Genomic DNA, 13,663 nt, shown 5'->3' with positions numbered 1-13,663 from the left:
AAAAGATAGATAATATTTACACACTCAAAAAAAACAGTGCAACAACATTTTCAAATAGAGATTAAAACACAGGAATGTGCCATATACCCCGAAATGTCCAATATCCAATACAATATATCCCTGCATGTACAATGTATAACACAAGTGTGCCATGAAGTTACGAAAACCGTATTTGACCAGCAGGGGGCGCGCTCATCCCACACATGAGGCTCCAGATGACAGTGGAGGGCCCGCTGGGTGCACCGGATCAGTCTTTCCGGGATTCAAGCCTGCGTGTGGATGGTGAAGCTCCACCGAGGACAAATTCGTACATTATCTATGCAGGGTTTGCATTGAAAGCGAGTGCAGTAGCCTGTAAAGAGAAAGCTCCCGGTGCGACGCTGAGTTCAGGATCCGAGCGTTTGCCTCTCTACAGCGGCTAGCCGTTCACTGCTACACAGTTAGCCTCCGCCACGGACAGGTAACGCTCACTAAAAGTTTTCAGTACCGTCATTTTATTCTGCTAACTCCACTGCACGTCGAGTGAAAGCGTAAGAAAGCACATTCAAGATGAGTTTGTTTTTTTTTTCAAGTTTTTTTCATGACTGTTGTCGATGGAGAGAAGCTAAGTTAAAACGTCAAACCCTTCATGCTAACAGACGTCAAGATGTCTGAACACATTTTAGCCTTCACAAAGTGTCATTTATATTGTGACGAGCATTAAAACTTCATTTGATCCCACTTGGACGCCCTCGCTAGTCACGTGACATCGCTGCAACAGGTAAATGTCTCTGCTTCGGTAAAAGATGGCACGCTCAGGAAAATGCTTGAAACTAATCGAGATGCTTCCCACTATATTAATTTCCCACCAGCTTGTTTGTCTAAGTGACTTCTGATGTCCTCGTGAGGTGTTAAGCCGAAGTGTTCAATGCTGGCACTCACTCAGTGGATACCTGCAAACCAACATGCTTTTCCAGTTTATTTATAGGTTGTAGAAGCGATCCAGCCTGCTTTACATGCTAATAGACGAATGTGTTCTGTCAGCAACATCAACCCATCATCATTTCTTTAGAGTCCACATTTATAAGCACATTTTTACTCTGCGGCAGGGGTGTCACAGTTCAGGGGGGTCACATGGAGCCCAGTTTTATCTTGAGTGGGTGAGAGCCAAATTAACTTAAATTTTAACTTTAAAGAAACCAAACCATTACTATGGAAAATGACTACAGTCTGAACATAAAGCCTATTTTAATGATGCTTTCTGGTGCGAAATGCAGTGGAATGTTGTCCCCCCAGAATTGCTATGTTCAGCATGTTTTCACAAACTCACCCCGACAGCATGGCTTTGTGGCTCGTTCGATGGCAACATCACTGATAACTCAGGTCTCTGTGTTCTGTTGTGTCTGCTACTCTTAAGAAATGTTTTTTTTTAAATCTATTTTTAATAATAATTTAACAATCTGCCCAGTGGTTTAACCGGCCGGATTGGAGCCTCTCGTAGGCCAGTTTTAGCCCGCGGGCCATAACGTTTGACACCCCTTGCTCTACAGCCTACAAGCATCGAATTGTTTGAGCACTTCTGACTTGCTTTGGTTACAAGGGAAACAATTTAGGTCCTTCACATTGCAAGTGCTGTCAGTCACAGCGTAAAATGCCTGGTATTATGATCTCATTTCAACACTGACAACGAGTTCATCTCCAATTTTGCTCGCTGCACTCGACTAAACCGAAGATATGCGTTGTGTTTGTGTGTAGTTATTTAATCATGCACAGCACTCAAATATTTTGCGTAGGTGTGTCTGGCTGTGTCCCATGCTGCCACATGTATCAATGTTGAACGCTCAATAGCACATCCTTATGCTGCCTTCTAAGTGAAGGATCCAAGATTGCTATTTTACTTTTTCTCAACGCTTCGGAACTTTAAGACTGATCAAAGGTTGCGAAGCTATCGGGTACGCAAAAGCCATGGATCTGTTTTAAACTGTCAATGTTGTGCAGCGGTGTGCTGTCGGCAGTCGGCCAGCTTCGTCGGACCGCCTCATGCTCTCTCATCTGTCTGTTTACAGGTATGTCTGAAGTTAGTCTTGAGGCCGAGCCGGGGAAGACCTCAGCCGAGGACCTTCAGACGGATTGTCAGGATGATGACAAATCAGAGGGTAGTCTGAGTGAAGACTTAAATCAGGAGAGTGTAGACGACGGCAGGGAGATAGACGACACGGCCGACGTGCTGTATGACGTCGATTTTGCGAGTGACGAAGAAGAAGCAGAAAGCAAAGCCAGTGATCAGGAGGAGAATGGGAAGGACACTCGGCATGAGAATGCGCTAAGTAGCTGTGTAGACAATGGGGAGCATGAGACAAACCACCGTGTTGAGACACCAGACGAAAGTGGAGATTTTCACCATGAAACAAAGGTGATGTTTATCTTCGATTTGAACAATCGGCCTGCTCTGGCTCTTCCTCGCTTGTAATCTTACTCCTGTTGCTGTTCTGACCCTGATTTGCTTTGGTGCTGATGGTGAAGGTCTCCTTTCTCTGATCAGGTTGTGGTGGGGAGTTTTTTTTTTTTCCTTGAAGTAACCGGTTGAATTAACCTCGCTTACTGAGTTTGGGTTCACTTCTTTCATCTACTTTTGCCTTATCAAGTAGCTTCAAGACGCTTTGCGGGAGTTTTCGGAAATGGACCTGTTGCTCTCCTTTGCTCATTGCTGTGTGATGGCTTCATTTTGTTCTCTCGCTGATGGCAAAATAACTAAAGAGGCATTTTTTTCCTTGCTGTTCATTGCATGTATTATGTGTTTAGCATTGTATAAGTGGAAACTGTTCTTATCCCTGTTAGTGTCTGCAGGTTTACCCTTGCTGACACTGCTACCGTCACTGTTGTATAATGCAGAAATGTTAGTTTGCTATTGTTTTGGAAGCGTGGGGTGCATACAACTAATGAATCCTACATGTGTTGATCACATGGCCAGTTAAGTGAGACAGATTTGGCTCTCTTGGCTGCACATTCTTGGGCAGCGACACATTTCTTGTGCCGCTGGAATGCACGACTTTGCAGAGTGCTGATTCGCGCTCTGGGTCTGGCTCGGCGCCAGCGTCTTTGCAACGCTTTGCCCGTTAGAGAATCTTCTCTTGGGCTTCTTCGTTCAGTGCGACCTAATGCACAACAGTTGTCATAAAGCTGTCCTTGAAATTTGAACCCACCGTGCCGTTTATTGTCTCGTACCGAGGCAGGACCTGATTCTTTCCCCTTCGAGCTCGCACGGCTGATTGGACGCTAAGCTTGTTGACATTATCTGTTCCTCCTTCCCACGTTCTGCTAGCGTGTATCCAGGATACTGAGCCATAGGGAATGGCAAACTGACCTGCCATACCCTGCCTGGTGAATTTGCAGCCACTGCGTGCTATAGTGGCTTCACACTGTTCGCCAGCTTGTCCAGGGCTTTTGCAGCTGTTGGGCGTGTCCACTTTGGCTCCGAGACACGTGATCATCTTAAGATCTGCGCCTGAATTGGTCTTATTCCCATTACAACATTTTCATCAACAATATGTCGACGGTTGTTACACTACCGAGCTCTCGCACCAGTGCTGGCCTTCAAATGTAGTCACACCCGGTCAATATTAACAAATTTGAAATGGTTGTAATCAGAGCTATACGACATCCAGACAAACCTGATGTCGAGGCGGACTGCCACACTGGAGCCGCTCTTATCAGATCGGCGCGGTTAGACAAGCAGAGCCGTGTGCATCTGCGCTGCCTGCATGCTGGTGTCCCGTTGCCTTTAAGTATTCATGTGTGTCACATGACGCAACAGACGGAGTGAAGCCTTTGTTCCACATGGCACGAAGGAAATCTGTTTAAGTGTTCCTGTTTCTCGAGTTTGATTATGCCTCCATTTAATCAGTTCTTAGTTGTTGCACCTGGAGAAAAAAACAAACAAGCACATCAACATTATATTCATTTTACTACCCCTCTTGGATTTTTATCCCACATTTAGTTTTCATCAGGAAAGGCTATTAGAAGTCGTTCTCCCGCGTCTGTATAGTTGTTTTCAGATTATAGCCATATATTTTATAGTCCTGATTTATACATTTTAAGTTATCTAACTTGTTAAACGTCAATGGGAGTGCTGCTTTCTCTTCAGGCACATTACTCCATTTAAAATAGATTTATGTGCAGTGTTTCTTCTATTTTTTGTAATTATTAATACAGGGATATGCGCCTGTTAATTAGTAAAGGTGTACTTTTCAAAGGAAACATGTCTGCTTCAGGATCCTACATATGTTTCTCTCCTGAATCCAGGAATTGAACTCCCTGCATTGTTCTCGGAGTGAAACCACTCACAATTTAAACTCCACCCAGATCTTGTTACCTATTGATCGTGCAGCTATTTGCATTATTTAGTCCATAACGTGGAGACGATCTTGCTCAGACATGCAAATGTCAAATTTATAGACGATAAAGAGGCTCGTCATGGGTCCTTTCGGCCACTGCATTAAATCTTGACGCCTTAAGGAGCTCGCTTAGTGATGAGCCAAGTGTCCTAGTTTCTTAGTCCACTGTGATCAGGCCATAAAAACGCAATAAAACTAGCACAGCTGTACCTTCATTTCTCCAGCAAAAGCCAGCCTCGCTGTGCAAGTCTGAAGTGGCCACAGACTGTTGTCTCCACCCTGTGGCTTGCTTTAAAGCCAAAGTATAAACATTCAGCCAAACGGGCCAAAGTGTCGTAGTATCATGACTGAGCGATGATGTGCGTTCATACGAGGTTTTCTCAATCCGATTGAAAGTTTGACTGTTGTCTCTTCTCCTCATATATTGACATTTTCTTAAACAAGCGGTGACGCGCAAGGACCGACGTGGCGTGGAATGACTGTGCAACGTCACCATGAAGCCCACACTTGCTTTTTATGCCAGGAAACACTGACAAGGTGGCCATAAAAGCCCGTTTAAAGTATCTCTATGGAGTCCGTCCGTGTAGGAGATAACTGCTTCTCCCTATATTTGTATCCCACCGTAGCAGAACCTTTATCACATCACACAGTAGGATGTTGTAAAAGTGGGAGTGTTTGAACTAAATCTGAGGTTTTTGTGGCACAATAACTGATCCCGTTACGTGTTGAAATAAATATAAAATGAAGTCATTAAGCTGATGAAATGTTTCACACTGCCAGGGCAACAGATGACACGAGTTTGGAGACAAGTGGGTATTGACTGATTTCAGTTTGGACCAAAAACAAGTCGTTATAATTGTAATGATAATGACTTCCTGGATGTTTGAAAGCCCACAAACGCACACATGCGTGGGACAAATGCAGAAGTGGTCACTTGCCTCATACGGGGTTAAATGAGAAGTAAATCTGCCCTGCCTTTGTATCCCGCTGTTGTTTCAGACCTCATCTGATCATCATTGTATTAATAACCTTGATTTCAAGTGTCCGCACTCAATCTTTACACTTCGGCAGTGTCCACAAGATGGCAGTGCACTACTGTTCCCTCCCCCAGGGGAGACTCTCACCCCTTTTCCTCACATAATGTCATTTCACCCTCCTCATTGCAGGACAGCACCATGGCTGAGGAGGCTCAGAGAAGCTCAGCTGCTGAGATCTCAGTCACTAGTAATGGAGACCTGGATCAGAGTCCTGAGTCAGTGTTCCAGAGGGTAAGGGGCCCTTTTAAGCACTCTTCATGTTTTACATCAAATTGTAATAGGTTTTCCTGGCTAATCGGATATAACCTCTGGTCAAAAGATGGCACACATCTAGTTTGCGCTCTTCATTTTACTTGTGAAGTACAGTATTCTTCAGTATCAAATGTAATGAAGAAAAGTATCGATGCCGCTGATATGAGATGATGTAAAATGAGGATATTTTGCAGCCACATGTGACTCTTTGGCCCTTTTTGTAGGGGGGGGGGGTGTTTTGGTGTCAGAGGTGGCAGACGTCTGTTCCATTCACTAACTGTCTAATTGCTTAAGAATTGGTGTTGATTTCAGATATTTGCTTTGGTGAATTAATTTTCACTGACCTCAGGCTGACCTCTCTTTCTCACTTGTCTGATTGTAATTTGGCAGCGTTTACATTTGGCCATATAAATCCAATAGATTTTAATAACTGACACTTTGTGCAGTCAGTTCAAGCTGAAACGCGTCTTGAAGTTACCATTGTTTATTTAGATGTATTGGAGTTGAAGCTGGTAAAGGAAAAGGTTTAGTGTCACGTTGTTGTTGTTGTTGTTTTTTTTTTTTTTTTATCTCTACCACAGTTTCCACTAAAACTGTGAATGTGTCGTCCTTTCTTTTCACAGGATCCTTACCCAGGTGGCCCAGGGGCCCTGAATCTGTCCGACTCTCGTGCCACTTCCAGCAACTTTGCTTCGACAACGGAGGGCATTATTGAATCCGGACCATATAAAGGTGAGCACCCTTTCGCTCCTTCGACCCTTTCTCCTTTTGCTAATAAGCAGCACGTCAAACCCTTAACAGTCGTCGTCATCTTGTTATCTAATTTGGTTTTCAGCCGTACGTGTTCACAAATGGCCTCTTGTGCCTTCCCAGCGCTCCGCGCCACATCTTCAATACTATATTCCAAAGCGAGACATTTGAATTTGTAAAGGAGGGAATCCCATTGAATTTAATGAGTGTGCTCTGATCTCCTGGTCATTGCCCTCCTTTCCTTTTTATCATCCCCTTCTTGTTAGAATGCAAATGAAAACCTCCCCACAGAGCAGGAAGCTGCGTTAGCCTGTTCACTACAGAGTTGCCATGGCGGTTTTCCATGTTGTTTCCAGTGGTTGGAGAGGTTTTGTTTATTTTCACGTCCATTCTACAACACCCACAGTACAAAACAAGGGAACGCATCAAGTCGACACCAATGACAAATCCCCCCCCCCCCCCCTTTTGCTTGTACGTCAGGACTTACTAATGAATGATAACTCTGAATATCTCCCAGGTTCAGCAAGCCTGCCCACATCTCCCGTGACACCCGTATCTCCCAGCTCGGCTGTCGCTAGTCGCCTGGCACGCTCTTCCAGCTGTAGCCAGGCCGAGCAAGGTACCTCCCCCCTCCCCCGAAGCAATGGCGTCTGAACACCAGCGGCACCGAATCGCCACTTTCCGCGCACCATCTTAACCAAGATCCCCTCTAACGTCCTTGATCACGTTTCTATCCTGCACCTGGTTCCCGCACTCTGCTCACAATCAAACCTCTCTTTGCCCTTTTCTTTGTTGGCTCTCCAAACTTTACCGGGTTGTTTTTTTTTCTGCTTCGCGGTGGAGGTTGTAAGAGTCTTTGCGGACTCGCATAGATTACCGAAGGATGGAGAATTTCTCATTCCTCGACCTGATGGGGAAAATAAATGTTTGCTTGGCTTGGCGGTGGGTTTTAATGCTTGCAATCTTTGTCCTTGTAGAAGCTGGCAGCTGTCGACTTTTTATGGGGCCTGAAAACTGACACTATGTTTGAGAAGGCGGTCAGACAAGGGGAACACTTGAATGATCCTAATAAATTAGGATCGCCGACACCTCACTTCCCTCTGATAGCTGGTTCTCGTTGGTTAATATGTAATCTTTTCTCCATAAATTAGCGATTGTTAAAAACAAATGTAGGCAGCACTTGAAAACATGATCAGATGATGTTCAGATCGGACGGTCCAAACTCCTCGGTTGGCCTGTGACACCGGGTCGAGGATGGCTGTGGTCGTGGTCTTACAACCACAGGCAACCTGCAGTGAAATTCTGACGGTGTCAGATATTTGGGGCAATCATGACTGTTGCTACAACCTTCGGCCCGTTTGTTCCGCTTACATGTAGTGTGTGTTTTTGGGAATTACCTTTTATTTTTTTTATCTTTTGTGCCACACCGTTGGGAGCACAGACACAAAAGGCACGTCGGAACGTTCGAGAATATGTCAAATCACAAAAAAATCACAAAAAACAGGGGAAAGAATGTGCCATACAAAGCGGACGGGAGAGACGGGAGATCAGTCTGTTGCCATGGAGACGCTGAGGTCAAAGGAGAGGGAGGCAGGCACGCAAAATTTCCCTTGAATTCTCAAGTTTTAATTGTTGTTTTGAAGGCTAGTATTGTTAAGGTGTGTTTTCTGGGACATGCCGAGCTGTTTTATAGAAAAGTCATTCAAGCTGCTCAGTTTTATTTGATTTATCTGTTATGGGGCTTCACCACCTCACGGTAGTGCCAAGAACAGAAAGTTCTGTACCTGGATGGCTGAAAGGGTTAATTTCTGAATCATTTCATTCAGCCATACTTGTCTGATGATGTTTTTTCGACATACTGTCAGTTTCAAACCTTCACACCCGCCGGTGTTTCCTGCAACAGCCACACAAATTGAAGTCCCTCTCGTCACTTTGATTTGCGTTTGTCTGTTTTGACGTCTGTGCTGAAGCCGCCGTGTTGGCAAACGACAACCCGATTAACCGAATAAGTGTATTGCCTCAATTTTAACCCCTCCACTCCCCATCACAGCTTCTTTTCCACACAATTCTAACGACTCAATCAGCTACTGAGTGAATGACTTTGAATTGTCCAGGCGCGACGAAGGCTCAGCCGCAGAGTGGAGCGGTGGTCCTCTCCGACGACTTAAAGAACCCGGCCATGGAAAAACTGGAGCTCGTGAGAAAGTGGAGCATCAACACTTATAAAGTAAACCCCCTCCGTCGTTGATTTACGTGAACGTCTTGTTTCTTCTTGAAGCGTTGAGCGTGATTCTTCACCTCCTTGGAATCAATTGGGATGTGAGCAGAAAACTGACGAAAAGCAAATGATTGTGATCGCCTATAGCTTCACACTGCATATTTTTACTTTATTCATTAGTGTGCTTCTTTCACAATGTTTTAATTTTTTTCCCCTGACCAGTCGATTCTCCCAGATGTCATTTGTTGTGCTGTCCTCCGCAGTGTACCAGGCAGATCCTGTCGGAGAAGCTGGGCCGGGGCTCCCGGACCGTCGACCTGGAACTGGAGGCCCAAATCGAGGTGCTGCGCGACAACAAGAGGAAGTACCAGAACGTGATCCGGCTGGCCCAGACGCTGGCCACTCAGCTGTCTCAGATCATGCAGACGCAGAGGCAGCTGGGCGACGCCTTCGCCGACCTCAGCCTCAAGTCACCAGAACTCCACGTGAGTCCACGCTTTGGCATCAGTCCGGTTTATCTGCAAAATAAGTTGTGTTTTTTATAGTCTTTTATAGTTTCCAGCCCGTCTGGTACAGTTCACCAGCAGCCGTTTCTGTTTTGCTTCTTGTTCCCCAGGAGGAGTTCGGCTACAACGCCGATACCCAAAAGCTGTTGTCCAAAAACGGCGAGACGCTGCTGGGAGCCATCAACTTCTTCATCGCCAGTGTGAACACGCTTGTCGACAAAACAATCGAGGACACCATGATTAACATCAAGCAGTATGAAGTCGCCAGGTAAGACTGCGTCACCGTGGGTCCAGCTTAATGAAGCAAGGAATCACGGTGGCCTTGAGGCGTTTGACTTTTTCAGAAGACGTTTTAGGCTTTCGATGAGTTTTAAAGTGTATGACGTGAGCTTTTTCTGAATTTACAAAAAGGAAAATAGCTTCTATTGTGTGTCTCCTGAACTGAAATGAGACGACGAGAATAGTGACAATTATTGTCTCTCATCAATAGATGACAACTACAAACCCATGGAGGATTTAATTTCAGAGGGATTTCACCTGATGCAAATGTATTCTCCACTACAGATGTTTCTTTCTTTCTTTCTTCTTTCCTGCAGTTCTATTTCAATTCAAATATTGTGCTCATATGCAACATAATCATCGTAAAAATATATTACAGTTGTTGGCTCTAAATGCTTGCTGTGAATGCATTTTAATTTGATTGAAACAACCGCTGGTTAAAATCTAAATGTGGCGTCCTACAGGTCTTACCTTTAAACTAATATTTAATCCTTCTTTTATGCCACTTTGTTGAACACCGGGGTTCTGAAACCATCATTTAAAATCACTCATTAGCCTCAAATGCATGTTTTTGGACTGTGGTAGAAAGATAACTGAAGCAGGGAGAACATGTAAACTCCACAGTGAAAAGTGTATCGAATGATTTTTAATCCATTTTCAAGATCATATCTTTGTAATCACCTTTTATATGATTGCAGTAACATGAGAAAAATTCCAATGTAAACTAATAAGACTATAAAAGAAACAAAAGCTTTTTTTTTTGTAGGTTTTTGTGCAATTCGTGCACATGATCGGATCACATCATCTTTGTCACAGTAATCTTCCTCTGCTTCGTGTTTCTACTGTACGCTTCATCAACCCCCCCCCCTCGTAGGGTTGAGTATGACGCGTACCGTACCGACTTGGAGGAGCTGAATCTGGGGCCGCGCGACGCCACCACCATGCCGAAGATCGAGCTGTCCCAGCAGCAGTTCCAGATCCACCGCGAGAAGTACGAGAGGATGCGAAACGACGTCTCGGTCAAGCTGAAGTTCCTGGAGGAGAACAAGGTGAGCCGGAGACTTTGACGCCGTCTTCCACTCGGCCTCCTGCCAGTCTCGGGCCGTCGTCATGACGTCTCTCCCTCCCTCTCTCTCTCTCTCTCTTCCGTTCCTGATCCTCTCAGGTGAAGGTGCTGCATAATCAGCTCATCCTGTTCCACAATGCAATCGCTGCGTACTACGCTGGAAACCAGCAGCAGCTGGAAGAGACACTGAAGCAGTTCCACATCAAGTTGAAAATGCCCGGAGGAGAAACTCCGTCTTGGCTGGAAGAGCACTAATCAACTCCTCCCCCCCCCCCCCCCCCCCCGAGGTCTTACTGGCTCAGTTTGACGGCAAATGTCACTGCAGGAAACTGCTTCCCACTAAAACTGTCGTTGCTTCTTTTCAAACTGTCAGAATGTTCCTTTCTTTAAAAAACAAAAAAAACTAAAAACTAAAACATTCCCACACTCCGTTTAAGTCTCAGTATGAGACCAGTTTTTCATCGATGTAGTGAATTCGAATCATTGTAAACGCACTTTCACCACGTTTGACAGAGCGGTTGAACTGGAGCTGCTGCAGGAAACACATTTGGAAACTCAAAACGCCTTTTTGTATCGGAGCATGTGAATGTTGCATCCCAGCACATTGGATGTTATTTTTGTACAGGCAGCTGTGGGATCAGAATTGCTGCCATTTTTTTTTTTTATCACATTTACATTCACTTGACTGACACTGGGATTAAACATGAATGAAATTAGAATTAATGATTTGTAACGATGAATTTTCACGAGGCTTTCTGTGATTGAAAATGTAAGGAAACGTACACGTTGGGTACTTTTCACCAGCGAACTTGGGGAAATGCATGTATTCATTAATCGAGAGGGGTTGAGGAGAATTCTGCTACATTGTCTTGTTAAATGCTCGAAACTGGATTGTTTGGACTCAAAGTCTACTGGTTGCAACCACATCTCGCCGGCCGGCACCCCTGAAGCTGACCAATACAAGAAGCCAAAAGTGAATGAAATCAAGTTGTGATTTTTATTTTTATTTTTAGGTGCCGGTGGGCAGAGTTGAGGTTCCCACATCTTATACTTCATTTTAACCAGCTTTTGGTTCCAACTTCAGACGCCGTCTATCCTCTAACTATTGCAAAACCAAAGTACCCCCCCCTCCACCCCCAGATGTTTAAAACACTTGCTAAAAAAAAAAATTAAACCTTTCATTCTTTTGCGAACCCAGCATTAGCCCAGTGCTTACGTGAGGTCGACACGTCTCGCTGCTTTTTTAGCGACTGAATGTGTCGATTCTCAGAGAAATGAAGGACCAGCCTTTATGTGACTTCCTTGTGCCTTGATGTGTCGGGGTTTCCTCCGCCCTTTCCCCGCTCGGCGATCTGGTGTCAATGTTTGAACGCAGGCGCTCTCGCCGCCGCTGTTTCAGGGCTTGACTTTTGATGGACGGCGATGGACCAAACCCTCCCACGCTCACGAGTACAGATAGAGCTTGTTGCAACATGTTAAAAATGCAGAATAGAAGCTATGTTTTTTTTGTTTTTTTTTTAAAGAAAGATGAAATACTCCAGAAAGTCAAAATCTGCTTGAAAATACGCTGTTCTCAAAGATATTTATCCACATTGCACATATGCACATTTATGCATTTGAGACTAATTACGGAAAAAAAAAAGCTTGTAAGAACTGTATAATATGTAAGATGTAAACCAAAACGCGGTTAACTTGAGTGATACTGTCTTTTTTTGTAAATTTGAATGCGCAGCATGCTTTGCCAGGGCTGCTCTCGGTTTCCTACGTCGGGCTAAAGTAAAGATCTATTTTTCAAAGGGGACCCTCTGCATTTGGATAACCGGCTGCCACGTCTTTCACTTTCGTGCATTCGAAGTGTTCCTAAACGCAAACTTCAGCTCTTGTACAACAATCTATTGTTTTCTTTGAAATAGATGGATATATATTTGTAATCTTCTATTTTGCTGTTGGTATGACAAATGCTGCCGTTCGGCTGTTTTCCTGAAGGTAAACAGGATGACATGCTGGTACTGCTGTGTACTGGTGGAGATCCACCTTTTTATAATCATAAAACATTAACACACGTTGAGTTAAACGGATTCTGAATATTGTGACTTTTTGTGGGGAGAAATAAAACTTTCTTTTTCTTTAAGTTTCTTCAGCGTTTTCGTTGGTTTATTTTCCATTCAAGGTTGGGTTATATGGGAAGTCGCCACCAGGGGCCATCAAACGAATGTGAAGGAAGGTATTTAGGATCTGAAGAACAAGATGTACAGTTACATGGTTGAGTAACACAATGTTTACTCGCCCTGTGCTTTTCAACTTCCTGCTATACACCTATTTGTTTTATCCTGTCGACATGTAGATTCAATGTTGACTGGGACTTCTGACTTTTTTTTTTTCCCCCCATTGAATGTGAAGCCTGAGTTTACTTAAGTACAGGTGCTTTCTGCTTCCTTTTTTAGGACTTGACAATCACAGGTCCACCACACCCACAGGCACACATTTGGCAGGATCTGCCTAATCCCCAGGAAAGCTTTGAGGACTCTGATCACATGTTCTTTCTGTAGAGATGCTTATATTGTAACTAGTACACACACACACACACACACACTGGAGGTGGATAGCTGAATAAAAGCAGAGAGTTTAGATGTGTAAATAAAAAGCTTGGAAATACACACACAATGTACTGAAGTGATTCACTATCATGTATTACTTTAATTCAAATTTTCTTAATATTTATTTTTAAAAATAAGCCTTTGTGAGAATTTAACTGGTTCAATCTGCAGCAATGTGTTCAAACTCCAGAAGAAGTATCTGCAAAGTAATCTTAAAAGCTGTAGTTAGTTAATTTTCAAGTACATGTTAAGTTCTGATTAATATAGTATAATATTGCCAGTGACTGTAATTCCAGTTGTCTCATCAGTTTCACGTTTGTTTTCAATAAACAAGCTTCGATTATCAACATCATCAGTTGAAAAATGCTGAAGATATTGAGTAAAAAAATAATAATTTCATTTTAGCTGTACCACTCTTGAGCAAAGTTTGTTCAACACGTCCAGTTTTTTTTGTTGTTTTATGTTTTGTCGATAATTTACTAGTACCAGCATTGTAAAGAAAGTAAAACAAAACATATAATGGCAGAATATCCAGTATGTAAATATCCTTTAGGTCATTATAGGATCGACAATACTATTTGAAGA

General features: G+C 43.7%; 1 protein-coding gene across 4 annotated transcripts; it reads left to right on the top strand.

Annotated features, from left to right (window-relative positions):
- The first annotated feature begins 229 nt into the window (after nucleotides 1–229).
- arfip1 (ADP-ribosylation factor interacting protein 1 (arfaptin 1)) lies at nucleotides 230–12,617 on the top strand. Of its 4 annotated transcripts, none has more exons than XM_080520260.1 (10): nucleotides 230–460; nucleotides 2,046–2,392; nucleotides 5,540–5,641; nucleotides 6,286–6,394; nucleotides 6,930–7,031; nucleotides 8,527–8,639; nucleotides 8,894–9,115; nucleotides 9,247–9,404; nucleotides 10,290–10,464; nucleotides 10,581–12,617. In XM_080520260.1, the coding sequence occupies exons 2-10, from the start codon at nucleotides 2,048–2,050 to the stop codon at nucleotides 10,734–10,736; spliced, it is 1,482 nt and encodes a 493-aa protein (XP_080376386.1). In that variant the 5' UTR covers nucleotides 230–460; nucleotides 2,046–2,047; the 3' UTR covers nucleotides 10,737–12,617. The 4 variants fall into 4 exon arrangements, with proteins under 4 accessions (XP_080376386.1, XP_080376389.1, XP_080376388.1 ...); XM_080520261.1 differs by lacking the exon at nucleotides 230–460 and adding an exon at nucleotides 743–760; XM_080520263.1 differs by lacking the exon at nucleotides 2,046–2,392.
- Nucleotides 12,618–13,663: the final 1,046 nt, after the last annotated feature.

This window comes from Blennius ocellaris (genome assembly GCF_963422515.1).
Source record: "Blennius ocellaris genome assembly, chromosome: 3".
In the NCBI taxonomy this organism is placed as follows: Eukaryota; Metazoa; Chordata; class Actinopteri; order Blenniiformes; family Blenniidae; genus Blennius; species Blennius ocellaris.
Note: the sequence above shows the minus strand (reverse complement) of the source record. Positions and strands in the feature narration are given on the sequence as shown.